Below are 27,888 nucleotides of genomic sequence, written 5' to 3' on the forward strand. Positions count from 1 at the left end.
ATGTGTTAGGGCTGAAAAGAGTAAAATCCCCTACATCTCTCTGCATGATTTTATCTATCCTGCAGTTTGAGATCAGTATCGATGCAAGAAAGGACACAAGGCAAGGTGGCAAGCTGAGAATATTGAGATGCAACCTGTGACAGCTACCTTTCTAAATCACTCCCACCCTTCTCTCTAAATCTAAGAGTGAGTTCCCTTAACCGCCCCGTCCGCTCTCCTCCCCCCCGCTCTCTAAGAGTAGGAGAGGTGGGAGCCATTGGAGATGTGTGACGTGACCGAGGTGCTGCGGCTCAGGACGCCGTCGCTCCCGCCCGCCCCCCCGGGCCCCCCGCCAGACGCCGTCCTGCGCAGGGGCTGGGGGCTGTTTCTCAGGGCCATGAGGCTGGGGCCGCCGCGCACGGCCAGCCCCCCGCCGCCGTAGATCCCCCCCTGCGAGGAGGACGAGGACGAGGAGGACGAGGACGGGCCGGAGATGGAGGGAGGGGCGGGCGGCGGGGGAGGGAGCATGGCCAGGGACTGAGAGGAGGAGCGCGAGGGCAGGTGATGGGAGAAGGGGTGGGGGTGCGGGTGGGCCAGGTCGCCGCCGGAGCCTCGCACCCCGGCCCACTCCCGCTCCCTCTCCTTCTCCCGCTCCCTCTCCCTATCCCTCTCCCGCTCGCGGTACAGCTGCGGCGTGCTCTGGTGGTGGTAGTGCTGCGGCAGGTGGTGGCGCTGGTGGTGGGAGGAAGACGAGGAGGAGGAGGAAGAGGAGGAGGCGGAGGAGCGGGACGAGTGGTGCACCTCCCTGCCGTCCCGCCCGAGCCCCAGGGCGATTCCCAGAGCGTGGGAGGAGGAGGGGGGCTCGCCCCTGCGCTCCCCCGCCCCGCCGCCGCCGCCGCCACCGCCGCCGCCACCGCCGCTGCTGTTGTGGCTGCGGCGGGAGTGCGGCTGCGGGGGGGCGTTCTGGGGGTGCAGGCCGTGGCTCCAGTGGCCGGCGGCGCGCGAGCTGGGCGGCGGGGCGTTGGAGTAGCCCTGCTTGGGGTAGGCCTCGCTCGGGATGCCCGTCAGAGCCATGTTGCTGAAGCCCAGCCGCAGGCTCTCCGAGTCGAAGGTCTCGATCTCGCTGGCCTGCCGCTCCAGCAGGGTGCGGATGCGTTCTGAGCGCTCGTTCTGCAGGGACAGCATCTCCTCCTCGATCTGCGACCACAGGGTCACACAGGAAAACACTCAACATACAGTTTTCTTTTAAATGATTGATGTGTGCTGTGTCCTATTTTTTTGTTTATTAAAAACATTTTCAATAAGATCATTATATTTTGGCATTATTAAACCATTCCTGGTCAGTATCACGGTGGTCACTATCAGTTGGGCCTTCCATCCAAATCCACAAAATGTTAGCATTTGCAAATCTAAAACTTCTTGGAAAATCCCAATATAATCTTTTTAACTGCTTTAAATTGCATGGCATGAAAGGCTTTTATTTTGTTGTACTAGGAAAACAAAGAATTGAATTGCAGTAGGCTTAACATCCAGGATTTGGAAATCTATGGGAGAGGACGTCAAAAACTTATAATATCTGAACTTTTGCAAAAGCTCCTTTTGCTTTGCACTGTCAGAATTTACAAGCTATCTTTCTTGGAAAATGAATGATATCCATTGCCATCCTCTGTGCAAGTCTGAATGGATTTTTAAAGCTCACCAAAGGCTTTCCATACACTCTAGGGAGCTTTGATTTTGCAGAAGTGATTGCCAAAGCACTAACCCTCTGCTCCAGCAAGGCGCGGCGGATGGACACCCTCTGCTCCAGGTCTTTGGCCTCTCTCTCATGCTGTGTGTCGGTGTGGATCTTGATCTTGCTCTGGTAGGCGTTGAGCAGCTCCAGCTCCTGCTGAAGCTGCATCCGCAGCACCTGGTACTCTGCTTCCTGGGTCTCATCCAATCGCAGCTGAGAACAAGACAGAAAAAGGAGGCGGTGTGATGAAAAATGGATGAGCTGGTACGATTGTATGAGGAACAATTTCTACCTCACAGCTGACAAGGGTAGAAAAGGAGAGGTTTAGAAAGAGGTTGAGTTAATGGAAGATCAAAGGTAGAGTGATGAGAGGCGGATCCACCAGGGGAGAGCAGATCAAGGCTGCGGGCTGCAGAGTGTTCAGGTGTTCGCCGGGGCTCGGTGGTTTGTCTGGATAACTCAGTGTGTCTGAGTTTATTAACATATATGCCGTATTCAAGCGATTGAAGTTGTGTTACACATAAACTTCAATGTATATGTGAGAACAGATATACAGCAGGGTGCCTGAATTAAATGTCTCTGATATAAAATTGCGTAATGATGTTTAATATTCTGAAAAGTAGTTTATCAAAAGTGGAGTGGAAACTACCTACAAAAATACTTTGTCAGACTAAAATGAAAACCAGGTAGTATTAGTAAATCCAAGCTTCAATGCATACACATAGGGCTGCAACTACCAATTAATTTCATTATTGATTAATCTATCGATTAATTTTTGGATTAATTGATCTAAATGACAAATGCCCATCACAACTTACCAGAGCCCAAAATTATGTCTTAAAATCGCTTACCTAGTCTGACCAGCAGACAAAAAAGTAGTGTTCATTTTATGATATAAAACGGAGAAAAGCAAGCAAAAGTGTCTGAAGCTGCAGACCAGCAAATGTTTGGTATGTTTACTTGATAAATGATTAAAACAATTAATCATTTATCATAATTATAATCGATTAATTTTCTGTTGATCGACTAATCGATTAATTGAGTTATCATTACAGCACTACATAAACAACTGACAGACAGCTTATAGCATAAGGCTATAAGGCACAGCTGGGCTTGTGATCAGGACACGTAAGGAAGGACTGAGGTGGCATCGAGAAGAAATGTGGGAACCAGACATGGATGAATGACTATTTCTGAAAATTGGATTTCATTCTTAATTTTTGATTTAATAAAAATGGGTCAAAGTGGTGAACTATCTAAACAAATCTAACTGAATCACTAAAAAATATAGTGATAAAATTGCGTAATGATGTTTAATATTCTGAAAAGTAGTTTATCAAAAGTGGAGTGGAAACTACCTACAAAAATACTTTGTCAGACTAAAATGAAAACCAGGTAGTATTAGTAAATCCAAGCTTCAATGCATACACATAGGGCTGCAACTACCAATTAATTTCATTATTGATTAATCTATCGATTAATTTTTGGATTAATTGATCTAAATGACAAATGCCCGTCACAACTTACCAGAGCCCAAAATTATGTCTTAAAATCGCTTACCTAGTCTGACCAGCAGACAAAAAAGTAGTATTCATTTTATGATATAAAACGGAGAAAAGCAAGCAAAAGTGTCTGAAGCTGCAGACCAGCAAATGTTTGGTATGTTTACTTGATAAATGATTAAAACAATTAATCATTTATCATAATTATAATCGATTAATTTTCTGTTGATCGACTAATCGATTAATTGAGTTATCATTACAGCACTACATAAACAACTGACAGACAGCTTATAGCATAAGGCTATAAGGCACAGCTGGGCTTGTGATCAGGACAGGTAAGGAAGGACTGAGGTGGCATCGAGAAGAAATGTGGGAACCAGACATGGATGAATGACTATTTCTGAAAATTGGATTTCATTCTTAATTTTTGATTTAATAAAAATGGGTCAAAGTGGTGAACTATCTAAACAAATCTAACTGAATCACTAAAATACTACAGAATGTTGCACAGCAGCTGAAGGGCTCCCCAGTGTTTTGTGTGTGATCTGTGCGTGACGCCCGTCTCAAAGCTTGGCTCCAGAAAACAGATTAAGTCTGGTTTTTTAATAGACATTCTTCATTTAAAATCATTTATTTCTTTGACCCCAGGGTTGAGCTTAATCAGCATCTGGGAAACTGGCCCAAAGAGACTTTAACCACAGCACCAGTAGACGTGGTGACAAACAAGGACAACGGGGATTTGGCTTACTGGGCTTACGTGGCACGCTGCCATGTGAGGGCATTAAAGTACCACAGGGCGTTATGTCATTGAAGGGAAAGGGACGTTTCGCTGCGTCCCATCCGCTTCCCAGTGCCTCTCATCGATTTGAACGCCTGGGATGGGTGTGTGTGTGTGTGTGCGTGTCCCTCTGCCAGTCCCACCCCGCAGAGTCGAGGAAGGGTGAACATTTCAGGTGTCAGAGGGAGAAGAGCGGGGCTTCTCTGTCACGGCAGGGTGAAGGGCAGCAGCAGTATGTATTGTAGGTCACGTGACACGACATGAATGGATGCAAGGATAATCTGGCCGCTATTTAAGGATTAACATCAGATTGTCAGCAAGACAGTAGCCTCATTCCAAGGCTGAATTCCAGTGTCCGTACTCAGACATTTTGGTTTAACGAAGAGTCTGTGAAGGCTCAGCTAGCGACTCAAGACTGCAGACACTGAGGTTTAGTCTAAATCTCAAAAATATACTTCCTCCTTTACAGTTTTCTAACAGATGATCCACTGAACTAACAGGTTTCATCAAAGATGGAGTCACTGCTTATAGGGATGGGACGATATGCTTATCTCACGATACGATTCGATATGGGGTTAATGGGGGATATGGGCTTCACGATTCGATGCTGACTGTGCAGAATTAGAGTTAGAGTTTATTTCTGATCCAAAATCTCGGTTTTGTCTTGCCAGAATGTAAACAACAATTTAAAAATGTCATTGCAGATTCCAACTAATACAATTTGGATGGAGAGCTTGTGAAATTATGCCGGGCAAGCCGTCTCATTTGCGATTACTACAGCAGAAAAAAAACTAGCTAACTAAGCTAATATCGCGATTCATTTTTCTGCCCCACAATACGTCTTGCCACATTTTTGTATTGTGATATATTGTCCCATCCCTACTGCTTAGCTTTCTCCATTCAAGCCATGCCTGATTGATCATTTCTCCCAGAGATTTAGGGACCAAGGATGGTTCTGAAGAGGACTTAGACAGGGCCAGTAATGTGTCATTTAGGGGAAACAGAACAGGGGTTGGGAAATGTGGGTTTAGGTGGAGATCAGGACTGAGGGACGGAGCAGTAGGCTGGTTGTCTGTCAGGCAGGCGGGCGGGCAGGCGGGACAGCCCCAGGCCAGGCACAGCAGCTGAGGTGTGGTGCGAGTGTGAAGTGAGCGACGTCTCCTTGCCTTACTCACAGCCTGTGTGGACAGCATGTCATTGATGGAGTGGTCATACTGCTCGGCCAGGATGGCCAGCTTACGGGTCTGCTCATCCTTCAGCCGCTTCAGCACGGCCTTGTGGTCCGACTTGGGCGTGTTCTCCAGCAGGTGGTTGCGCAGCGCCTTGTACTGCCGGGTCTGGATCTTGCAGGTGTCCTGGAACTGACGCTTGATCTGCAGCTCTTTGGACTGGGGAGAGAAGAGAGACGGGACCAGCTTGGCTAAAGAGCTCTGATGTTTGTGTGTGTGAATAAGATGATGCACATGTGCCGAGGAAATAAAATCACGCTCAAAAATGTTGCACATTGTGTGACAGAATTGTTCTAAATCAGACTTTTTTTGGTGTCAGCTTTGTTGGCAAAAATGATTAAATGGAAATAAAAAAATGTCAAAACCAATAATCACAACATAAATGTGAAGTGTAAGTAACATTTGATATAACATGTTGAAATATTTGTCAGTGGCACCATTTAGGCCAAAATGAAACAAGAGTTTGTATACTTTTGCACGCAAATTTTTGTTTTATACTCACATTATAAGATTTTATTTTTCATTTGATAAAATAGTGTTTGAAAACATGAAAATTGCGTATTGTCTGCTTTTTAGTCTGACACATTGAGCTGAAAGTCAAAAGGTGCACAACATTTTGACCATAACTAACTGTAAAGCTAAAAAAGTCTGGGTGCTAGACTTTTAATATTGGTACTTTTTTCACTCATAGCTACAATTTGAACTATTAGCAATTCTGTAGGTGCAGTGATGTACCAGCTCAATCTTTGATTATTAGAAACAAATAAATTGCCTACCTGATTTCAGCTCAAAAGGGACTGAAGTCTATTAAATCTCTCAGAATGCACTTTCTCTTCTAATTCTCCTTTGCTAAGAAGGTGAAGTGTAATATCCAGAGTTATGATGTTGGGAATCTAATGTGCTGCATCTGGAGACAACAGACCTTTAAGACTTTGAGATACCATGATCTTGTTGGATGTTTCCTGATAGGATGGCAGGATGATAGTAAGCTTGGAATACTTTTGTGAATTTCTGTAGCAATAAAATATTCACTTTTATTCACAATGTAAAAGTGAATGGGTCAAAATAGAAGTGATGATATAATAGCAATGCAGTCCCTTAAAGGCATTTTCTAATTGTGTAAATTAGAATATTAGATATATGCAATTGTTAAACATGAATTCAGCTGATCTGTACTGATATATTTTGAAGTTATTCTGCAAAATCATTTTTCCTAAAATTTCACAGGGTTATTTACAAGGTACAAGTTCAAGATTGATTACTGAACTGATGTGGTTAAAGGACAGTTTCACCACTTCCCATATCATATCAAATGTCATGTTTAATATACACATGGGAACATGACTGTCCACTGATGTCTTCTTTCAATCTTTTCAGACAGTGCAATTTAATGATTCTTAGGACTGCATTTTTATTTTTGGACTGTGAAAGCTCATTGCTCAAAAGTCATTGAGCAACAAATTAACTGGCCACAATGAAATCCTAAAACACAACAGGAGATAATGGATTTAACTAACAGTCCTCTGCAGCATGTGTAAGATTATAAACCCCTTTTCTCTTGCTTGCCCTTATCACTCAAAACCCTTTCTGACATTTCTGCACCCTAAAATAGACAAAAAATAACTATGCAAAGGACAATATTGGTGGATTAGTCAAGAGAGGGAGCACAAAAGATGACAACAGAGGTATGATATGAAACAGGAGGATGATGATGAAATTAAGTGACAAAATGGTAAAGGGAACTTTCGATAGATTTGCAGACAAATCGGAGAAAGGAAAAAAGGAAATGTGACAAATGAAGACAAGGTAATAAATGGAAACTAAAAATCATAAAAACAAACAAGACAATGATTTCAACACAAAAGAATTTATTTTTTGTGTAAAGAAAAATCTGTAAGTATGACAAAATATTTTTCTATGCTTAAGAGCACACAGCCATACAGCATGCCAACACTCGCGCACTCTCAAATGAGAATGAAATGCAAACAAAATGGCTGCCAAACAGAATGCAGTACTAATCTTAGAAATACTGCATAAATTAAATATATATATATATAAAAAAAAAAAAAAACTCAAGGTGATAAAACTCTGTAGAAACTCAAACTCACAGACAGTCTCACAAAAACACAGAATACAAACATGTAAACATACATACAGGAACAGGCAATAACTCATACTGGAACACAAGGGTAAAACAATTACAAAATTATAAGTTACATTCAAATAAAGCATAATGGGTGAAAACAATTTTTGTCATTTTGAAATATTGCCTCTTGTTTAAAGCCAGAACAGGACAGAGTACAATGGTATCTCTCCTTTTAAAAAGCAACAACCTGTTCTCCAATGCAGGTCACCCAGAAAGCGATGCCCTATTTTTTTTTCTCTGGGTCAGGATACGGTCAAGATTGAGTTTCCTCCTGCTACTGTACCGCAGCCACTCAGTAATCCCCTTTCATCTCAATGGCTCAAAGTAGTCCTTCTGTCGCGTGCAGGGCACCATTTTCTGGGTAATCGCAGTATTTATCAGCACTGCTGGACTTTAAATAAATCCACTTCTTCATATTACATTTAACCAGACCTCACTGACAGATATGCAGATTTTAGCATCTCTCCATTCTCACATATATGCAAGTCAAAATTATTAATTTGCATCTTATTTTTGGCCATTTGACTGATGCGCAATCCTTTAACATTTCAGTTAAATATGCACATCATGGCATTTTTGGAGCATGTTTCATCAAGACCCTCAATTTTAAGCTCTAACCATAAAGTCAACGATTTATTTTGGTCCAACTCTTTGAAGTAAGCTGTTCTCTTATTGTTGATAAGGCTTTTTGAATATTCTGTTTAGGACAGTGCGAAAAAAAATGGATGTCTGCTATTGCTATCATCTCTTCATAGGATCATGAACTGCTCAATCTTAACTTTCACATTCAGTAGTTTCATCAATCTTTGGACTTATTTTACAATTGCACGTCTCAAAAGATTGTCAATATGGCTTCATATAAATTAAACTATAATGAAATCTTCAAATTAAATAGGTTTTATTATACTGATACAAATATAGAAACTACATCCGGTTTCCTTACTTTTCCACGATATAGAGATCAAGATATTTCACTACAGAGTATTAACACTCGTGCAAACAGTTCACTAAACTGCTGTAGATTTATATGGATCATTAGGGGAAAAAACTAAATGTTTACATGGTAAATCATAGTAAGATTATTGCATAAAGTGCAATAAAAGTAGTATTTATCTAACTAGAAGCTGAAAGATAATTTCACTAGCTGTAATTGTTTTCCAATGTCTTAACACCAAACAATGAACCCAACATTTGAGGTGGGCACCTTAAAGTAAGGGTGCCCCATTGGATAAGCTTTAGATTTCACCTAAATGGCCCCATACTTCATTATTTAATTTTTTAAGTCTATAAAGTAAGACCTTTTCCAGTTGTCATAGATCTAAACATAGAAACCCTACTATGCTTCAAAATGAAACACCACATTTAGATATCAAATGTCCTCCAATGGTCCCAAATAGTTCTGTACAGCTGTTTATTGCACTTTTATAATGACTGATAGCTAGTGTTCAGGGGGATTTTAGTGAAATGATAAGTCTCTTATTTTCACAGTATACAGCTTTGTGGAGTGAAATTATAACCATGAAGCTATGTGGTCGACTTTGTAAATAATATTTGTTCTCAGCACTGAGATAACAGTGCACAAACAAGACTGATAACCCCCTCCCTTTCCAAAAACAAAAACAAAAAACACAAAAGATTGCACAAACACGGTCTTCACAATAACCATAAAAATATTTGTCTTACAAATTAAGAGCAAAATAATCAAATAAAGAAAATAATAAAAAAAAAACTTTTACAAAAAGCACAATAGTGAAATGTACTAAAACTTCACTGGCGTAACACAGTGACAGTGAGTTGCTGGAAGTTCAACTTTGCAGAACCCACTGATGCAACAGTATGGCTTGTGTGCATGATATGATTGGTTGAGCTTCAACAGCCAATCACTTTCAGCCAATGCACACATGTACAGTCTTACATGTACAGTTTGTGTGCATGTTAATAAGATGCCTTATCTTTAGGAACTGTGACAAAAAACCATCTCAGGAATTGTGTAACAAAAGACACACACACACACACACACACACACACACACAAAGGTCCAAATTAAAAGGACAGACAATGGTGGAACACCGGAAGATAGAGCACAATCACACTCACAAACACACACACACACACACACACACACGCATACCACCAGCACACTGTTCCTACTTCATAACATTTCCTCCCTCTGTTTAAAACCATCTCATTCTCTTGCTATCTCCACGGCCGAACTTTCCCCCTTACATACCTTCCAGACGATGTTCGCCTCAACCCGCCCTCCCACCTCCCCTCGTCACGGAACATTCTCTCCCTCTCTTCCCTCCTCTGCCTCTCCCTCTCTCTCCTCCTCCTCTCCTTCAGTCTGCGCTCCCTGACCTCCCTGGGCAGCAGGCGGGGCAGCCTGCTTGGCTTCTCCTCCTTCAAGAGGCCCAGCATTTGGAGTCTGACCAGGCAGCTGGGGGGCAGCTCTTTGAGGACCTGGCCGGCGAGTTTCAGCACTACAGAGTTAGCCAGGTCTGCCAGGACCCCTAAGGGGCGTCTAATGAAGCGTTTCACCCAGAGGAGGCCCTTGGCCAGGGGAGAGCTGTGGCTCTGGCGGGCCTGGTACTCTAAAGGTAAGCTCCGCAAAGGGACTGGGATTTTGGACTGGCGCACACCCCAATTGCGCCCAGCTTTGGGAAACATCTCATAGAGATTGCGCTCAGCGACACCCCCCAGGACTGACTGGCACATGGCAAAGAGGGGCCGGGGCAGGCGGAAGAGGAAGCGCATGCACAAGCGGTTGACTTTGCGGGGCGCGTGCTGGAGGAAGTCGCGGGCTGGTCGGACCACCAGCACCACCAGCAAGTAGAGGGAGAGGAAGATGGAGGGAGAGCTGAGAAAGGAGGCTGAGATAAGGATCACAGGGACATAATAAATCCCCAGGCTGAGGGAGAGGCCTAAACTGAAGAGGCCGCAGGCCCACAGGCTGAGCGACAGGTAGGTGGATAGAGAGAGAGAGCAGCAGGAACGAAGGAAGAGGTAAGAGAAGAAGAGAGCCAAGAGGGCAAGTTCAGCAGAGAGAAGCAGAGAGGCCAAAGAAGGGAGAGGGGGGGATCGACGGAGGGAGAGGAGGAAGGTGGAGAGGAGTAGCAGGGTGAGGTTGGAGGGCTGGGCGGCAGCAGAGAGGGAGAGGAGGAGGCAGATGGCGTGAGAGAAGAGTGAAGGGAGAGAAGTCTGGGAGGGGGGAGGGGGAGGAGGAGTTGGTGGGATGGGTGTGGGCTCCAGTTCCTCTAGGGAGTCGGGGAAGTAGAACTCAGTAAGATCGTCCATCGCTCGCTTATGGAGCCGTCTCCTTTCTGGGGAGAGGGAGGAGATGAGCTCTGACGGACAGCCGTCAGCCACGCCCCTGCCCTCTTCCTCTTCACCTTCTTCATCAGTGTCTATCTGTGTATTTCTACTGTCATCATCCTCATCCTCCCACTGCACTCCTTCTACTTCCCTCACCTCTGTCCCTTCTTCCCCCATTGTCCACTCCTCTTGCTCAGATCCTTCCTCATCCCTCACATTCTCTACGTCATTATTTGGCTTTGGTTTACTGTCATCGCCATCTACCTCATCCTTCGTTTCTACCTCGGGGACGCTCGCCTCCCCTTCCTCCTCTACTCTCGTAACTTCCTCATCTCTGCATTCCACCACTGCACCTTCATCAAGTTCACCCTCGACTTCACCGTCACGTAGGTGCTCGTCTCCCGTCTCCCTCTCCTCTTTGGATTCTTCTACCACGACCTCCCCCTCATCCTCCAGCTCCACCTCTACCACCCCCTCCTCCCCGGCCCGGGTGCTGCTCGGCCCCTCTGTTGCCTGGCTCTCTCCCTCCTCGGGGGACCCCTGGCTCTCACTCACTTTGAGGCTCTTGGGCTGCTGGCGGACCTCCACAGCGTGCTTCTGACGCAGCTCCTGCTCGCGCCGCTTGTTATACTCCATCTGGTTGGTGAGCTCCGTCTGGTGCTGCGTGCGGATCAGCTCAGCCCGTGTGCGCTGCACCAAACCCAACTGGCGGAACTCCAGCTCCTGGGTGGACTCATGGTGGCGCAGCAGCATGGCACACTCCAAGTCCTTCAGAGTCTGCTTCTTGTTCAAGTCCTGGTGCGGAGACGGAGAGATGAAGATGAAATGGGAAGGATGTTAAATTGTGAGGAGAAGAAACAGATCATAGTGCTCATTTTTCTACAGATGTAAGTTAGGTTTTCAAAAACCCATTTCACCAATCTTTGTTTTGAACATTTCTAAACATTTCAAACTCTTATTTTAGCAGGCAAATAACATAAGAACATATTTATTTAACATGTTTGGCATGACAAGTTTGTGCACATTTCCAGACACTATAACAGGTAAGCAACCATCGCATGGAGGTTCCTTTATCTAGTCTTGATGTTTCTGTTTTGGGGGATAGGTACCTCACGGAGCAGATCCTGCTCCATGTTGTGGCGTGCAAGCAGCATCTTCCTCTTGTACTGGCGACACTGCAGCTCGTAGTACTGCCTCTGCCTCCGCAGCAGGCCCGCCTCCTCCTCCGCCTGCAGCTGCTGCAGACACTCCTTCTGGTGCACCAGCCATTCCTGCTTCTCCCGCTTGGGTGTTGACTGGTTCTCATTCAGTTCCTTGGGTGGAAATGTTAGAAGGAATGATTAGAGTGTAATATTAGCTGGTGGAGGAATACTGTGGGTATAGCATTAGTATAACAATGCTAAGGTGCATTTTAAGTTGACAATGCATTGTGAGAGGAAGTGGAATGGGTGTGGGGAATTGCACCTCTTTGAGCTGCTCCTTGCGCTGGCGATACTGGCGTTTCTGGGACTCCAGAAGGCTGGTCAACTCCTTCTTCTGCTGGGCCAGGATGTGCTGCTGAAACTTCTTCTCCTCAGCCAGGGCAGCCTTTGTCTGGACAAACACACAGTCACACTGACATCATTGGCATCAGGGATGTGAGCAGGATGGTACAAAAGAATTAAATGGGGACTGTCAAGAAAACTGGAATATTCACTGCAAATGAACAGGTGTGGTGTGTCCAAAAAAGTGGAAATCTTGACATTCCTATATTACACCAACAACAGCACTCGGATCCTTGCACTTCTGACTGTTCCGTCTGCATTTTCTCTTCGGTACGTGCCATACCTCACTCAAGGGTTGCACCTTTTCCCCTCTTCATCTCTCTCTTCCCATCCATCACTCTTCACCCCTTTTCTAGCCTTGTGCTTCTTGACCAGATAGATCCCCCATCTCTCATCCCTCTATTACCATCCCTCCATCCCCCTCCATCACCTCACCTCCTTCTCCAGGATAGCCTGGTGCTTCTTAGATAGTTTGTCTCCCTCCCCAGAGAAGCTGTTCCTCTGATTCTCCAGCTCCTTGTCCAGTCTCAGCTGGTGCTCGTCCATCTCTGCCTTCAGCTTGTTCTCCAGGCCCATCAGCTGCTTCTGGTGCTGCCGCCGCATACGCTTATAACTGGGAGGAGATGCAGGGCAAGAGGTTAGCTGGACAGAAGAAATGCAGTCATCAACAGACACCAAAACAACTTAACCAAAAGTGTCACTGAGGTAATTGACTGCTTCAAGGCTCCGTTTGGCTCTACTTCAATGAGAGGGATCAAGGTACATGCTTCTGATGCAAAACAGTATCTGTACCTGTCTAATAAAGTGTCAAATATGCAAAAAAAACATCAAATGTATGAGGTTGGGGGGTGTTGTTTGCATTTATTGTTTCATAATATGAGCACTGGGAAACCCGTAGTCTGTAACTGTGATTAAAAGCTATACAAACTGACTTGACGAGTTCTTGATTTAGCTTCCCTTTAAAGCAATATACAGGATGTATTCCATTACTGATTCACCATAGTCTCCTTACCCAGACATCTGCTCTCTCAGGGCCGAACCCTGCTCATGCTCCTGGATCTGACGGGTGACGAGCGAGGCTGTCCTGATGGTGGCGAAGTGATCTCGTCCGCGTCGACGCCTACCCCCTCCTCCTCCTCCCCCTCCACCGCCGGCAGACGAGGCCTCCCGCTGCGAGTCGACCTCTGGCTGGTAGGGGTCGTCATAGATGTTGTCATGGCTCTGGACAGTGGAGAGACAGGGAGGGAGAAAGGGAAAGAGGATAGGAAGAGATTTTTGAGAAAATGGGTGTGATGATTTTTATTCTGCGACCACAATACTATGTTTTGGTTGCTTTGGGTGGCTTTGTGGAGCAGCGGTCTAAGATGCCACACAGTTGCAGAGTAACAAAGTGAAGCTGGTTGTGTATGAAAGATAAGGGAAACTGGGCTAATGGGCAAATCAAATAAGATGATTTTCGTCACCCATGCCTATGTGCGCCTGATATGTGAATTGGAAGAAGTCCAGGGAATCCTTGACCAGGGAATATGAGGTGCTGCAGGAATAGCTTCTCAAAAGTCTTCATTACAAGCAATGTCAGTGCCACCGGCCTGTAGTCAGTGAGAACACTGGGGCGTCCCTTCTTGGGCACTGGGACGATGCAGGAGGCTTTCCATAGAGGAGGAACCTCTTCAGACTCAAGGGTAGGTTGATGAGATGGCGGAGAACTTCTGTTGGCTGATTGGCACATGGTTTGAAGACTCTGGGACTGATGCCATCAGGGCCCGCTGACTTGCCCGTGTATTTCGTAAAATTTTGTGTATTACCCTGTAGCTACGTCTAAGTGAAGCACATTTGACTGGGTTCAACGTGTTCCCATTAGGTCCTGACTGAGGTGGAGAGCTCATCCATCTTGTTTGCTAGCACCCTTATGTTCCCCAAGACGATGGATGAAAGATTTGGGTTTCAATCTCCTTGATCTCTCCCTCACCTCCAACCCCGTTCGCTTCCCACTGTGATGTGCCAGCAGCTCCGGAGGTAGATTCCTCCGCCCTGGGCTGCCAGCCAGCTTCAAGGTGATCAACTACTCCCAAGTGTAAGACAACATACTGTCCGAGTCTGATTATTAGCTGGTCCCGAGTGTTAGAAAATATGTAAAGCACTTTGAGCTGCATTTCTTGTAAGAAAGGTGCTATACAAATAAAGTTTATTATTATTATTATTATTATTATTATTATTATTACTACTGATAAAGTCTGGTTGTAAAGTAAGAAAAAGTGATAAAAGGTACTAAAAATAAAGAGAAATGAGAATTAGTGCGTCGAAGCACACTTTGGGTGCTGAAAAAGTTCAGAAGATCTTTTCACAACCCAAGCAACTTATGCATCCATTGCTTTGGTCCATTTTACAGCTAATTTAATCTTTGTTACATTGCTACTCAATTAGAAAGTAGTGCATATCAGCCATTGGGAAAAAAGGCCTGCAGATTCTGCCCTCTGTAATACATATCAGGCTATGCGAAACTGAAGGATGTAGAGCCAACTGTGTCAAAGAGGGGTTTGGGAAGGAATAGGCTAAATGAGAGCACAGGACTATGGACTCTCACACTCAACAACATACCCATCCACCTACAGTAACAACATTTGGACTGACCAGGGGCTTGTGCAGGACGGAGCTGTTGGAGGTGACGGTGTGCTCTCCCTCCTGCATCATGGCCATCTCACCGCTGTCATCTGAGCCGTCTGCCAGGCTGTTGACTGAGCTGCTCTGGGAGCTGGCACTGATTGACATGGATGGCAGAGAATGGGAGCTTTCCATGCTGTTGACTGTGCCCGTGCGCAGCATGTACTGCTCCACATCCTGGTTGAGAGGAAGAGGAGGAAGTTTAGTGAGATGGTGAAGAGGTATTGGGGAAAGATAGCACTGTAAAGATTGTGTTTGTAGTTGGTGTCTGTCTTTGTACTTCATAGGATGGTAGAGTAGTAGTGCAATGGTAGTTCACTGTAGATAAGTACACTCATATGCTTTCCAGTATGAAACACCTTGCTAAACAGACATGAATATGAATATACTAACATTTAGACACAAATACACTCTCTACAGAAATGTATTCAAAGCCCAACATTCTCTGAATTCCTCTATTTCCTCTGCGAGGGAACAGCCAACTGCAATTCGATTTTGAGGGGAACAAAGCTCTTTGTACAGAGAGGAAGGGGTCCCAAGTTCACATGATGTACTGAGAAACACAATACAAAGGCAGGATGGATGCTAATGCTGGCTGTCTTCCTGAACGGGGCCTGACACATAGATGCTTCTTCCTCTGAAAAAAAAGGTGGGCAGTTTGGTTTTTTGAGTGAGCGTTGTCTGACTCCAAGCCTGCTAGTATTTCTTTATTTTGGTTGATTAGAGTCCGACTATCTTTGGAGCCGCTGCGGGAACTAAGTTCTGCAGTTCTGCCAAACTGTCTGCTTTCCAAAGAGGCACGCTGAGCTTCTGAAGGCCTACAAAGGCAGACATTTATTATTTCAAATGGTGAAGTAGTGAACAAAAGAGGACTATTATACACCAGCTTTTATTTGATACAAAGTGTGAGTGAATAGATGAGATGCTGCAGTGATATAAGGCAGTGAGTTTCGGGTAGCAGGAAATGCATTTTATTGGAAAGCACTGCTTGGTGGTGACGAGGCAATGCAAACCGCTCAAGTTTTCCACTTCACAATAACAGATTGACTATCAGGGTAGAGGTACGCCTGTCAAAGCAAATCACTGTAATGTTTTGAGTGAATGTTTGCCAATACTGGTCAGCAGTCACACATCCCTCCTCTCTTCCTTAACTCCTCTTCCAACCCCTCCCTTTCACTTCCCCATCTCCTTTAGTCCTTCCTCCCCTTGCTTCTTGACCTCGCTCCTCCCTAAAGCTCTCTTGGCCTCTTTCTCATCCTCCTCCTCCCCTCCCTTCTTACCTCCTCCTCCTCGCCCCCTTCTGGTGCGGGCCCGTTGTGGGCCTCGTGGAAAAGGATCTTCTTCATCTTGCGGTACTGAAGGTTGTCCAGCTCCCGGACAGCATCCTTGGTGCGCGCGATCAGGTCCATCACAACCGTCATGGGACGCTCTCTGCATAGGAAATGGTGCTGGGTGGAGTAGGAGGGTATTAGGGGGAAGGGATGGAGAGATCAGGATTTTTAATAACCAAAATATTTCCAAATGACAGACAAAATTTAGTTTATGGCTACTAAAACAATTCTGATTGCACTCGAAGAACAAATCTGCCTGGGTCATCAGCGGGTTTTTACATCCTTGCATGCTATTTGGAGTAATGAGAAGCCAGCTAATCATTTACTTTTGGCTATTCCCTACTCGGCGTTTCACCCAAACGTTTATAAAAGAGGCACAGAGGCCCTGCTGAATTCCTGATTACCTCCACTAACATAAAAATTAATAGGCATTTTTCAATAAAACCTCAGACTCAGAGAACCTCCAGGAAAAAAACGACACACAGGCTTTGGTTCATCCAGCAGAGACCCGATGTTCGGGCGTAGTTAACTGACTGAATAAGGTGACGTGGTGTGTCTGGTCTGTCAGAATCGGCCTGGAATCCTGAATGGATCACTCAGCTGCTGGTCAGTGTAACAGTGATCACTATGGATCACTATAGCAGCTGGCTGTATAAGTTGTATCAGTTGAAACGCATAAATGTTGACAATAGCCAGCGCTAATGTGTGTTGTGTTTGTGTCTTAAATTACAAATTTCTGGTATATTCAGTAGATTTCTTTGTGTTTTCATACTAATTTCAGATTTACCAAACCAGGATATATTTGATACATCCATTCCCATGGAGCATGTGGCCTTCGTTGTTGGCTTCAGATGCCTCTCCTGGCATTTCAAATATGAAGTTGCACATCACAGCAATTACCCAGCCTTGCTTGATTTAGCAAAGCTCCTTGGTAGTGATTATTATTCGCACCGCTGCTTGTCCCCTCCCTCTGAGGCACTTAGCGCCTACACTAACTACCTTCCTGGGGGAAACCCTGCTACTTGAAGTTCAAGCACTAGGCTAATCATTTTTCCCAACAGCAACATGTGCATCTTAACTGTCTCTGCTATGCCCCTGCATGCTCGAGTCAAGAGTAACAGCGGATGTAAACGGAGACGACTACACTGTATATTAAACACTCCATGTCTGGCTGCAGATCTCATTGTGAATAGTGGAGGAAATTAAATTGAATGTCCACGTATCATCGAAGTGAAATTAACTATTAATTATGGAAACAGATAATAATAATAATACATAATTAATTGTACAGCCCATGTATTTGGTACGCACAACTATAAAGACTAGTGGCTCAAAGAAAAAGTTTCAGAGCATTATTTCTAAACATTTGTGCCCAGGTGTGTGAGATTTTGTCCAAAAATCAAAAAAAGGCAAAAAAATATATATTACATTATTTTATTATAACTTAATAAACTCAGATTCCAATCATATCTATTCCTGCAAGTTAACACAATTTTATCCTTGGCTAGCAGCTCTTTATATTCCGTTTCCCTTTTGCATAACCATAAAGCCAATCTCTACTGAAGTGATAATCAGGTGTGCCTTGCCTGAGCATCACACTATTCTTTTAGAGCCTTGTACCTTGAGCAGCACATCAGAGGTAGGTCTGTCCTGGGCGATCTTCTGCAGACAGGAGTCCACAAAATTACGGAAATAATCCGACCTGAAAAAGGCAAAAATACAGTTATAAAAAGGCACCATTCACCATTTTCATACTTCTTATGATGGATCAATACGAGTAGTTTTTAAGTATCGTTCAGATCAATACATCTGTAGACAATTGTAGTTGATAGGCCTTATTTTGAATAATTTTCTAAAATTCGTTTATAAAATTCTCTTATTAGCATTTTGTCAGCCATCATTTAACTAAAACCAGTCATATTCACCTCATACACTTTATACACACCCTGGTAATGGTGTATAAAACAATAAACAATTTCCACATTCTCTGAAAAACTTTTTATCATTATGTTTACACAACAACCAACAGTGTGACTGTGCTGAAACGTCATAAAAGCCACTAATATCTGTAACTGACATAAAAAAATGCTCCATTTTTGCCGTTTTTTGTCTCAACAGAAGACATGACTCATATAAATAAGAAATGTGAAACTCATACTCAACTCAAACTCGTATGGCAAATTAAGTGTCCAACAACAGACATGTTTGCTTGGGGAAAAAAAAACAGGTTAGGACGTTTCACCATCACTCACCAGTGATTGGACTGCAACACAGGGCTCTCATTCTGGGCGATGTGGTATAAGGCACTCATAGCATTCATGTTGAACAGAGGAGGCTTCCTTTCCGCTACAGAGCGACAAAGCAAGACAGCGTGACAGGGACAAAGACACGGATAAGGAGAGAGAACAATAAAACAAGAGAAGACAGCAAAGGAAAAGGGTCTGCATGCATTCAGCTGGGTGAGAAGATGAGCGCACTTGTGGACCATTTTATGGCCGTCTCTTACCCAGCTCTATACAGGTAATGCCAAGTGACCACACATCCACCTTCCCATCGTACTGCCCCTCGTCCATGGCCAGGATCACCTCAGGAGCCATCCTGCACGGAGGGACAGGACAGAGACATTCAGCCTTTCCCAGCTCCTTTCCTTTGATCCTCGGCCAACACAGCTCACCACTTCAATGCTCACTGTCACTTCCAATGCCCATACCACTTGAGTACACATTAACGTTTTGAGGGTTAGGTTGCCTCACATACAATAACAATGGAAACCTGTAGCTATTGTGCAGTGGAAACTGATACCCCTTTCACACCGGACTAGTGACCTGAGAAATATGTGGGTCAACAGTCAGTGTTAAAAGATTCAACCCAGGTAAGTTAACCCTGCAAATCAACCCTGTTCAAGCTCAAACTCTGCTCTGCATGTTGTTAAAGTTCAATGCTTAACCTACTTCATGGGGCCACACCTCATCGGCTTATTCCTGCATATGTGTGACAATAACTTCACACTATACAAGGGCGTTTACAAAACTGTGACATTGCAGGGCAGACATTGCAAAACAGAGAAGGTACCAATACCTGACAACATTCTACAAGGGAAGAATTAGAAAAAACAACAACATAAGAATGTTGGAGAGATAGAAAGTACGCATTTTACTGGCTCATAGGACAAAATGAAGGGGATTGATAGGGTAGTTGATCAATACCAATGACTCAACAAATTACTTTGCCAGGTGCTGAGATTTCTGGCTTTCAAAAGTCACTTTCTAGTCCGTACTTTCATTTGGAACAAAAGATTCCCACCTATTTGAGTTTCAAGACACTCCAAATCTACTCCCCCACCCACGCATTTTCAGCTGCTCAACTATGGAGGACGGTGCTGTGAGCAAGTGACCGGCGTCCAAAGAATTTTCTGCTACAATGGCTACAAAGCCTTGTTCTCCACCCAATAAAGCAAATGAGAAAGCAGCATTATTATTACAGTATTTAGCACTGTGATACATTTCCTGTTCACTAGACAGTTCCTGTTGGATCTCTGCTCTAACTAGCTAGTTTACTCATCTCTGTTGTGAAAATATGAACTCATAGTTGGTGCCGTAGACTTGAGTAGGTGGAGATACGTTCTATCAATGTTGTTGCAATCTGGTCTGTGATAAATGTCGAGTCATAGATTACTTAATGCCCTTTTTCTTTTAACACATCTCCTTTTGATGACCTTATTAAAAAAAACAGCCCACAGAGAAGTGACAATTAAGGAAGTACATTAGTGTATGCAGGTCTGACCCAGGTCAGGTGTGAACTGTAGCAACACCAGACATTCCCCTGTCATTCTCCAGTATGAGTCTCAGTGTGAACTGCCTCCTACACAGGATGGACCCGAATCAAAATACCATGACATTCCTGTGCCGTACGTGTGAAAGAGGTATTAGAAAAACCCAGCTTTAACGATTTAGATCCTGTAACTGGGACATGGATCCACACCCAATCCCATTTTATTTAAAATCAACTCTGATTTTGATAAGTATATGGATATATGGATAGATTATACCACAATTTTTCTGTAATTCATTATTTTGGGTGAGGCTTAAGGCTAGATGATGGGCCAGTTTTTCAGTAGTAGGTTTGCAGCAGTTCCCAAGCCATCGTCTAATGAAGAAGATGATACTGTTTTGACTGACAAGCATTATGGCGTGTCTCGACTCACCAGTAGGGCGTGCCCACGAAGGAGTTGGCTGGGGCAACAATGGAGGCGGAGCCAAAGTCCCCCAGTTTGACCTGGCCGGGCTCTGTCAGCAAGATGTTTCCTGCCTTCACATCCCTGAGAGAGAGAGAGGGGGATTGAGAGAGAGAGAGAGAGAGAGAGAGATGGATATTGATGCAGGGCAGGAGAAATGGTCAGGTGAGACAAAATGAGGGATGAAAGAAGAGGTGAAAATGGAGAGATGGGGAGAGAGAAAGAGAACGTGTGTTGGGGGGGCAGGGGAGCAGCAAGATGCAATAAAAGTGGGTTGCTGCACAGCATGCGAGCACAAACACCATTGCATAAGCTTATCTTAGCCAGGGCTGTTTGTGCTTTCTCCCCTGTATTCATTTCATTTCTCTCTTGTCAGAAGTGTGGGGGAGGAGAGCAGAATAGATAGTGAGAAAAGGGATGGGGGTTACCTGTGAATCATGTTGTGAGAGTGAAGATACACCAAACCCTGCAATGCACCATGGGTGATGGCAGCTATTTCCACTTCCTGGAGGGGTTTCTTGTGGACTGGGTGCAGAGAGACATCAGGGGATATCAGGATTACGGTACTGGATTACATCATTTTTCCCAACAACTGAGTGATATAATTAAGTTATTAGCAGTTCTTAATTACCCACTTCTCTCTTTTGGCGCATTGACTGCTTTCCTACTCACCTTCCAATAGGTCAGAAGCTGAGCCCAAGCAGTACTCCATCACCAGCTAGGAGAGACACAGAGGGAGTGTTAAAGCGCATGCTATTTTAGGGAACTTAACACAAGAGCATACTTGACGTTAAGTGCACACACACGCGCACACACTCACCCAGGCTGTGTGCTCTCTCAGGTAACACCCACGGTACTCAACGGTGTTGGGATGGCGCAGTTTCTGGAGGAACTTCACTTCCTTGATGATATCCTGCCATTTCTGGAACATGACAAGGGCCATGAATATTGATGAGCACACACTTGTGACAGAGAAACTGAGCTTAAACGCATCCAAAAATTGAGAAAAGGGATTTAAGAGTTGCCAGGTCGTACCTCGTTGGACTGTTTGCCACTATAGGACATCTTCTTGATGGCCACCACCTCATTGGTGCGGATGTCATGGGCCTAAAATGGAAAGGGTTAACAGAAAATAAATGAATGTCAGTTCAGGCTTCTCTCCAGTAGCACGGTCCCACCTTGTTTTTTAAAAGCAGAAATTTTTAACCCATTGATTTCATGCAAGTCTGATTATCATCTGATACGGTTGACGGCGCCCAAGCATCACCTTTCACAAAATACTCCAGAGAACACTGTGATTTATCAGCCATTTTTTAGACGAGGCCCCATCACAAAGCAGCAAGGGATCACCATTATATAAAACAAGGTTTTCCGCCGAGCCTCCTTCCCTCTCTCCTTCTGCTCTCTCCTGTCGATCCCTTCATCCTTGACTAGCTACTTGTTCACCCTTCATTGAACAGGGCGTTTCATCCACCACTAGCCAGTTGTCCTTTGTCCTTGGCTGATCACTACCTTTTTTCGCTCTCCTGCCACCTTTCATCCTCAGCTGGTTCTTTGATCAACCCTGTGCCCTTATTGTCATATTGTCATTATAAACATTATTACCCCCCTCCTCCTCCAAAAGACACCCTCTCCAACCATCACCCATCATTCTTTCCATTGCCATCCGTCCCTCAGGCGTTCTCCTTTGCTGTGTTTACCTTTTCTTTCCATCAACCCCTTTGACCCTGGCACTGGTACATCTCAATGATTGGACCACATATTAAAAGATGTGAAAGAGCAAGCTCTCTCTCTGGTGGAGTCATCATACTCCTTTTTACCTATCCTGTTTTTTAGGAAAGGTTGGGAAAGTCACATTCTGAGACTGAAAATTGACTTTACTATCAGTTGAAGCAAATTATGCATATTATGTTAAAGCAGCAAACTGATCTGACTAAATACAACTAGCCAACAAAGAACAACAAAGACAACAAGTCTCATTGTAAAGCGCTTTGGACGAAAGCGCCATCATGCAATGTAAGAGTAGACCACAACTTCATGTCAAAGTAACAAAAAATCCTTATCCACCTCCTTAAATCTTAACATTACAGAAAAAAGCAAACATGCTTTCACTTGCTGTCACAGCTTTGTTTTAATTTCAACTTGGCCTCTGATATTGTGACATTATTGCACAGTGAACCCAGCATCACACAGTGGTTGCTGTACATTTCTCATGATCATTATAAAGTCTTTACCTATTTTTATACTGTAGGAGCCCTATTTATGCATCTACATCCAGGAAGGGAAACTGGTGGTAGAAGCTAAAAAAGCAAAGCAACCTATAGTCACGATGAGGTGACTGCGAGGTGTATGTCTATGAGTGAGAACATTATGTTCAAGCCAGCATATCACATCAATCACACATCATGTATTTAAAATGTAACAGACAGTTACATAATGCAGGGATGATATGCATAGCATCTGTGGCAAAAAGTGTTCTTCTTCTGTATTATAGCATAAAAAATGATAAACTGGTGGCAAAAGATTACTTTGATATGAGTTTCACAAAATCTGTCACATACACTACCATTCATGACAGAGAAGATTTAATATATCACTCAATTATTACTGAGTAGCATTTTCAGAAAAATAAAATGATCATGGTACTCAAGCTGTAAGGTTACTTGTTTCAGTGCCTTTACATTTGGGCCTTGCAGTTGCACACACATATGTAGTTTATATTTAGATAGCTTTGAACGGGCAAAAATCTGATCTAAATTGATGTGCTAATGTTTACAATTATCATTAAGTCCTTACAAGGATGGAAGAGCTTCAGCACATGATGGTGAGTATGGAAATATATGATGTGTGACATGTGAGTCTTGGAAACAGGTAAAATTGAATTTGGTGAAATTATCTTGTTAGACTTCAAGACAGAAAAACAACTCCCTAAGAACAAAAAGCATAGACCTAGCTTCAGTCACTGCAGAATGGTAGCAATTTTATTTTGAAGACCTGCTTGTAGTCAGTTTTAAATAGCCTAATTCCCTTGCCTTATAAACTTGCCTAAAGCATGGTGCCTATGTTAAATATAATTCAGAGCTTCTACACCTACACTTCACACAGCAATGTAGAACTTCTTGCAGAGAGTTCAAATGTTTTGTGCATCCATTGATTCTGCTTACATGAGATTTAACCAGCTCAAATAAGCTGTTTATCCCCGAAATAACACCAAAGACGTGCAATTTAGAGGTTTATATGGATCTAGATAGCCTAATTAAAATCAAAAAAGCACCTATTCCTGCCTGTGTATATAAGAAATGAAACCCACTGGATCTACAGAGTGTGCATGCTAGGTGTGGCCAGTGGGCTACCAAGTTTCCCATCGCTGTTGCAAAGCTAAACAAAGTAACTTACAAAGTAGACTGCTCCGAAGCTGCCATGGCCTATCTCCCTCAGGTCTGTGAAGAGCTTCTCGGGGTCCTCCCTGTAGAAGAGCTCAGCCACCTCCGGGTCCTTCAGGCTCCCGGCCCGCACACTCGACGGCATGGCCAGCGCCTAGGGAGGGTGGGAGGGACACACTGAGTGACCGTCTGTTATTTGGGAGGATTATGGACATTCGTGTTGGAAACGCGGACAGCCTATAGGAACTGCGGCCTGGTCTATCACCCACCCACTCACACACTTGGACAGCTTCAGAAAAGAATCTGCCGAAATGTAATCCATCTCTATCATAAACACATCGATGACGGCTGGGCCATGCTCATGCAAAGAAATCAAGAATGTCTATCCAGCACACAAGGGATAGGCCTACACAGAAAGGCAATTTTCAACAGATAAAAGTAAATTGCCAGCCAGTTTAGCAGGCCCATAATGTGCCACTGTCTGGGCAGAGTGCAACCAATGGTTTGACCATCAGTATAAAGCATGAGAACCTATGACCACTCAGAGTATCTCTTTGAGAAGGTAATCAGGAGTTTCCTGATTCTTAATGAATGAGGCTAAAATGGTAATATTACCAGTGAAGAGGGTTTTGTATTTGGATGAAGTACTCAGGACTACCTGAAAGCAAATAAGAAACTTTCAAAATAAACATAAGGCTACTGGAAACTATCCTCTATCTCTATGCAGAGAACTAGCACCACTGCAACTCATTCATAGTATTTTGATCTGGGAAAAGGAACAAAATCTATTAGATAATTTACCATTTTCCTTTAGGTGGTCAGAAAAAAACATTTAGGTGGGCCTGGGCCACCTATGGATTCAGTAGGAAGGGAAATACCCTTGGGCTGAGATATCACACTGGAACCTGCTGTTGCTGTGTTTTGACCTTTTGTATTGACTCCAGGGACAGTGGACACCAATTTCATGATTATAGCTAAAACGATAATCCTCATTATTTTACTATAAATTATTATCATGATTATTGCACTTCTTTCATCTCATAAACATATTTACTATTTCAACTGCAATGTGTGTTCTGAATGAAATTAAATAAAATGTTCAATATTTCCAAATAGGCTACTTAATTGTGGAAACTAAAACTGCAATATACAATTACACACAATTTCCCCTTAAACATGGCTTGCCGATTAAGAGCTAGTAACAAATGCTCCATATTTTTTAAAGTGGTCAAGTTACAGTAGTTTTATAACAAATCTAAACCAATTGGCCTACACTGTGGCAATATCCCCAACATGCATCCTATGAGACATTTACTGGTGGCGACTGAGCAATTTTCAAGGAGGAAGTGTGTGGTTCCCTTCGAAAATGAGAAGTTATCCGAATGTAGCAGCCAAATCTCAAGCAAGCTCTTAATCAAATGTATCAAGCATTCATTCGTGAAATGCACTTTCCAGAGACATTCAGCAAGGGGCAACAAATGTAGCAATCTTATGGTTTCATCTAAGATGATATATTCAAGTTAGATGCAATTTAACTACACTGGAGCACTTTTGTGCATAATATATAGAAAACACAATATGCATGATATCATTTGCTGGTGAGTAGCTAAATGGTTAGGTAGATTTTTGCTAGCCATGGGTATCATGAATAGTCTCCATCTCTAGGAGGCTTTTGCACTTGGCTGGTCAATTAGGCTATCTTTGCTCTTGCTCACCAAAGAAATGCAAGACATGTATGCAGACAACAACAACTCCAGGCTGACTGGCTGAGATATCCAGCCACCCGTTCAGGATGCAGGCCAACAACAAGCTTGACTGTCAATGTCAATGTTTCCAATATCTGCAAACTAGGCAGTTGTTAATGTTAGCTGGGTACTCCTCCTTGCAAATAGAAATGTAAAAAGGGCATTCGGCTACATTAGCAAATTGAATGATTTATGACATGTCTTACCGTGGCTTTTGGGATCCACTGTAGCTAGCTGGGGAGCTAGCTAACTGGCCTGGGTGGAAAATATTGGTCTCACTCTCCTTTCCTCGTCACCAGTGTCTATTCAACACGAACGCACCACATTCTGCCTGTCGCTGCTTTTACTGAAAGTCCTTTCCATTTTGCTGTTCCCAATGAATTGGCTAGCTGGCACGTCTGCACGATATGGCATCAGTTAGATGTCAGTCAATTAAACTGCCAGCTAGCTGACTGACGTCTGCCAGCTAACTTAGCCAGCTAGCTGATACAGCAGCCAGACCCGTCTTCCCAAAGAAAATCAGTGGCTAGCTTTAGCTAACGTTAGCAAGAATGCTAACGTTACGCCTGGCACTGCCTGAGACGTTTTCAATAGAAAACTTGATCATGAATTTCCACTTGTCCACTCCCTTCTCCTGTATGTGCTGTCATTACGTTAGTGTTGCCGGCCGATTTCATCTCCAATTTGTGTTATCCATTTTACTCGTCTCTCATCCGTTTTTTGTTCAGGACTTCATGATGGCGGAGCGGGGCGGGAGCCGAAAGGAAAACGGAAGTGCACTTCTTCGACGCTTCAAAAGCATGCAGATGAACAGCAACAATGTCCCTGTGTGGCTAAGGAGGTTCAGGGAAACACGTCAAATTACATTATTCTAAATTCAATCTGTCCATAAACAGCTATTATAAACAAATAGGAACACATTTTTAGTGTGACACAGTTTCTCAACAAGCAGTGTGTCAGTAAACCAGCAAATTAGCCCAATGTAGTGGCCGAGGTTGCTGTTGCAGCTGAGTCGTGACCACCAGGGACATTTGGTACAGGACTTTCCTCAGTCAGCCTGTCAGTTTGAGGTTATCACCAGTGGTGGAAAGACTACTAGAGTGACAAGTAGAAGTATTGTTTGCTGATGTTTTACTGAAGTAGAACTTAAAGTACTGGTATAAAAATCTACTTACAGTACTACTCTACAGTAAAAGTAAAAGGTAGCTAATTTAGAATTTAGCTACTCTGTAAAAGTTACTGAGTTGCTTTTTAGAAAAGATAACATTATATGCTTTGGAAGCTGTGGGTCCTAGTGTAGTGACAAAACAAAAAGAAGAAAAACAAAAAAGAAGAAAATGTGTTTTCACATTGTGGGTTTTAGTCCAACTCAATAGCCATTAGTGATAAATCATATCATTAAGTCCATTTGCAACATCTGTCCACCAGAGCGATGTGGTCTGAAAAGATCTGTCTTTAGCCTAATTCAGCAGATTGTAGTGGACAAAGCTCTTTATGTGTAATTAACAATTAACATAATACTGGTAACCTATCCGCAGAGTACATGTGGTTTAATCCCTACAGAGATATAATTTTGTTGTTGGACAGCAGGGTGGCGTCATGATTAGAGAGACTGTCCTTCCACCAGAAGGCCACAGTTCAGTCCTTGTGACAGAAAGTGTCCACCCTGCTGAGAAGTACCTACACTCTCTCAATAAATATTTCTCAAAAAATCCCATTCAATGAAGTGTTTTCTACCAAAAACATTACCTGCCAACCCAATATATATGCCCAATGTTTGGAAAGCCTTATTATTATTATCTAATCCTTGTTGAAAAATACGGACACTGTAGATTTATTTTAACAGTTGAGTGCCTCACAACCTACAGACTGACCTGTCATTATTACAGAACATATATCCACACTGTAACAGCATTGGCCGCTCACCTGTTTGACAAATTGCAATCATTCATGTTGACCTGTTTAATTGTTTTGATTCACTAAAATTTCTCCCAATAGAGATATTCTTTACCAGAGATGGCATACTTGGAAAACAAATCAAGAAATAACCTAGGCCTAAACAATTTATCACTATTAATAAAGTATCTTCATTATTTGGATTATAGCTGTCTAAATTGTAACATTGTAAATTGTGTCTCCTTGTCCCTATTTCCCGCTATTTCAGTCCTAACACAATCTGTTGTTACACACAGATAATTGATGGTGTGTGTAGTCATTCTTGTACTGATTGAGGTACATTTTTCTAATATATTTTCATATGAATGGCCTTTGAATTCCCTTTCTGTCAAGTTTGTTTGATAGCAAATTATCTC

General features: G+C 43.5%; 1 protein-coding gene across 2 annotated transcripts; it reads right to left on the minus strand.

Moving 5' to 3' along the window:
- Nucleotides 1-231: 231 nt before the first annotated feature.
- On the minus strand, nucleotides 232-26,279 carry taok2b (TAO kinase 2b). 2 transcript variants are annotated; one of them, XM_071539696.1, is made up of 20 exons: nucleotides 25,783-26,279; nucleotides 23,845-23,985; nucleotides 21,484-21,555; nucleotides 21,269-21,370; nucleotides 21,121-21,166; nucleotides 20,877-20,973; nucleotides 20,419-20,532; nucleotides 18,721-18,812; nucleotides 18,467-18,560; nucleotides 17,835-17,916; nucleotides 16,164-16,331; nucleotides 14,854-15,060; nucleotides 13,235-13,443; nucleotides 12,658-12,835; nucleotides 12,143-12,271; nucleotides 11,788-11,991; nucleotides 11,234-11,473; nucleotides 5,167-5,379; nucleotides 1,742-1,924; nucleotides 232-1,176 (listed from the first exon to the last, which is right to left on the minus strand). In XM_071539696.1, the coding sequence occupies exons 2-20, from the start codon at nucleotides 23,974-23,976 to the stop codon at nucleotides 232-234; spliced, it is 3,507 nt and encodes a 1,168-aa protein (XP_071395797.1). In that variant the 5' UTR covers nucleotides 23,977-23,985; nucleotides 25,783-26,279. The 2 variants fall into 2 exon arrangements, with proteins under 2 accessions (XP_071395797.1, XP_071395796.1); XM_071539695.1 differs by lacking the exons at nucleotides 232-1,176; nucleotides 1,742-1,924; nucleotides 5,167-5,379 and having other exon boundaries at nucleotides 7,084-11,473.
- Nucleotides 26,280-27,888: the final 1,609 nt, after the last annotated feature.

The sequence above is a fragment of the Centroberyx affinis genome, unplaced genomic scaffold, assembly GCF_046629955.1.
Source record: "Centroberyx affinis isolate AG114_WGS23_722 - 3 ecotype Tasmania unplaced genomic scaffold, CSIRO-AGI_Caff_v1 ptg003492l_1, whole genome shotgun sequence".
Taxonomy (NCBI): domain Eukaryota; kingdom Metazoa; phylum Chordata; class Actinopteri; order Beryciformes; family Berycidae; genus Centroberyx; species Centroberyx affinis.

What these genes read in the sequence shown, in the direction of transcription:
- taok2b (XM_071539695.1), bottom strand. Translation starts at nt 23,976, where the DNA reads ATGCCGTCGAGTGTGCGGGCCGGGAGCCTGAAGGACCCGGAGGTGGCT. An exon ending in GTGGCAAACAGTCCAACGAG is followed by an intron (nt 21,371 to 21,483) that starts GTACGACCTGGC and finishes GTCATGTTCCAG; the next exon opens with AAATGGCAGGATATCATCAA. An exon ending in GCAAGGAGCAGCTCAAAGAG is followed by an intron (nt 11,992 to 12,142) that starts GTGCAATTCCCC and finishes TTTCCACCCAAG; the next exon opens with GAACTGAATGAGAACCAGTC.